The sequence below is a fragment of the Nicotiana tomentosiformis genome, chromosome 2 (genome assembly GCF_000390325.3).
Source record: "Nicotiana tomentosiformis chromosome 2, ASM39032v3, whole genome shotgun sequence".
Taxonomy (NCBI): domain Eukaryota; kingdom Viridiplantae; phylum Streptophyta; class Magnoliopsida; order Solanales; family Solanaceae; genus Nicotiana; species Nicotiana tomentosiformis.
In genome coordinates, this window is record NC_090813.1 from 42,858,762 (window position 1) to 42,860,840 (window position 2,079).

The 2,079-nt window shown below is 36.3% G+C and overlaps 1 protein-coding gene across 1 annotated transcript; it reads right to left on the reverse strand.

The window, feature by feature from the left end:
• Window positions 1-836: 836 nt before the first annotated feature.
• LOC108949215 (uncharacterized mitochondrial protein AtMg00810-like) lies at window positions 837-1,460 on the reverse strand. The gene has a single exon (XM_018779039.1). It carries the CDS (start codon window positions 1,458-1,460, stop codon window positions 837-839), a length of 624 nt encoding a protein of 207 aa, XP_018634555.1.
• Between the last annotated feature and the right edge of the window lie 619 nt (window positions 1,461-2,079).

The window sequence follows — 2,079 nt, forward strand, 5'->3', positions numbered from 1 at the left end:
CTTACTGACTCTACATTCCAAATTCACCAATATTGGGCCATATTATTTACCCACTTCCTTTTTATCATTCAATAATGTAGAAATTCAACCATACATCTTGCTCACAGTAAGATTTAGAGCTGATAAAAATAAGACGAATGAAGATTGAAGAATGTAACAATTAGAGAAAGAAGAAGAAGAAAGAAGGAAGGGAGAGAGAGAAACAGAATTATGATCGAGTGAGACTAAAGATAGTTTTCTTCGTTGAGAGATTTCTGAGTATAGATAAATGTATATATATATAATCTAAGAACTACAGCAGCTCTAAGAGCACTGCTACTAACTGCAACTGTGTAACTAATTTTGTAACTGATTTTCAACTAAATTAACTAACTTCTTGAACATGTGAGATGAGTTAGAATTTTAGCTGTCTATACTTCTTATTTTCTTCCATTATAGTCAATACTCCCCCTCAAGCTAGGTGGAGTAAAGATGTTAAGTAATCCTAGCTTGGACCTAAGATACATGAGTTGAATTTTGTTTAATCCTTTTGTAAGTATGTCAGCTGGCTGTTCAGTGGTGCTGATGTATTCTGTCTTCACAAGTCCCTGTTATACTTTCTTTCTTATGAAATGGCAGTCTATCTCAATATGTTTTGTTCTTTCGTGGAAGATTGGATTAGCTGCGATTTGAATTGCAGCTTTGCTGTCACTGTAAATAGTTACAGGAAGTTCAAACTTGAAGCCAATTTCTTTAAGCATTCCTAATAACCATGTCAATTCTGCTACTGCTGAGGCCATGCTCCTTTATTCAGATTCAGCAGAGCTTCTTGAAATTGTGGTTTGCTTCTTTGATTTTCAAGACACAGTTGACTCCCCAATCTTCATTAGAAAATTAGTGATAGATTTTTTTATTTGTGGACATGCTGCCCAGTCAGCATCACAAAATGCTATAATTTTATCTTGTGATTTATTGGATTGAAGTACACCTAGGCCAGGCTCATTCTTGATATACTTGACTCTTCTTTGAGCTGCTTCCATGTATGATCTTTTTGGTTGATGCAGATATTGACTTAGGTTCTGCTTACTGAAGGCTATGTCAGGCCTTCTGACTGTGAGATAGAGTAGTTTTTCAATAAGTCTTTGATATGGTCCTTGGTCAGGTAAGACTTCGTCTTCTGTGAGTGAAGCTGTTGAGAGATGTTCATCATATTCCCTAGTTGTGAGTTTTATGTTGTTGTCCATAGGTGTACCTATTGGTTTTGCAGCTGAGAGTCCAAGTTCAGACACTAGTTCTAATACATACTTTCTTTGATGCATTAAGATTCCTTTTTCTGATCTTGCAAATTCAATCCCTAAAAAGTATTTTAATTCACCCAAATCCTTCATCTTGAAGGCTTTCTGTAATGCATTTTTGGTGTCTTCTATGAGGTCCAACCTACCACCTGTTATCAGCATATCATCAACATAGATAAGGACCATTGTAGTGCATTTGTCTGTTCTCTTAATGAATAGAGAGTGATCAAATTGACTCTGAGTGAATTGGAAACTCAACAGAGCTTCTGTTAACTTTTTATTCCATTACTTTGGTGCCTGCTTTAATCCATAAAGGGATTTTATGAGTCTACACAATTTAGTCTCCCCCTGACTCTGAAATTCCTGTGGCAGTTTCATGTAAATCTCATCAGTAAGGTCTTCTTGTAGGAAGACATTATATACATCCATTTGGTGTATATGCCAACTTCTTGCAGCTGCTATAGATAGAATTGATCTGACTGTCACCATCTTGACTACATGAGAGAAAGTCTCCTGGTAGTCTATACCTTCTTGTTGGCTGTTGACTTTTGCTACTAGTCTTGCTTTAAGTCTTTCTACTTTACCTGTTGCCTTGTATTTGACCTTGTATATCCATTTGCAGCCAATTGGCTTCTTTCTTTCCGGTAGACTTACTATCTCCCATGTATTATTTTCTTGTAAAGCATTAATCTCTGCCTGCATAGCTTCAATCCATACTTGATCTTGAGCTGCCTCAGTATAGGACTGAGGTTCTGTGATAGATAAAAAAGCTGAAAGAAAGGCATTATATTTTGGTGAGATATGG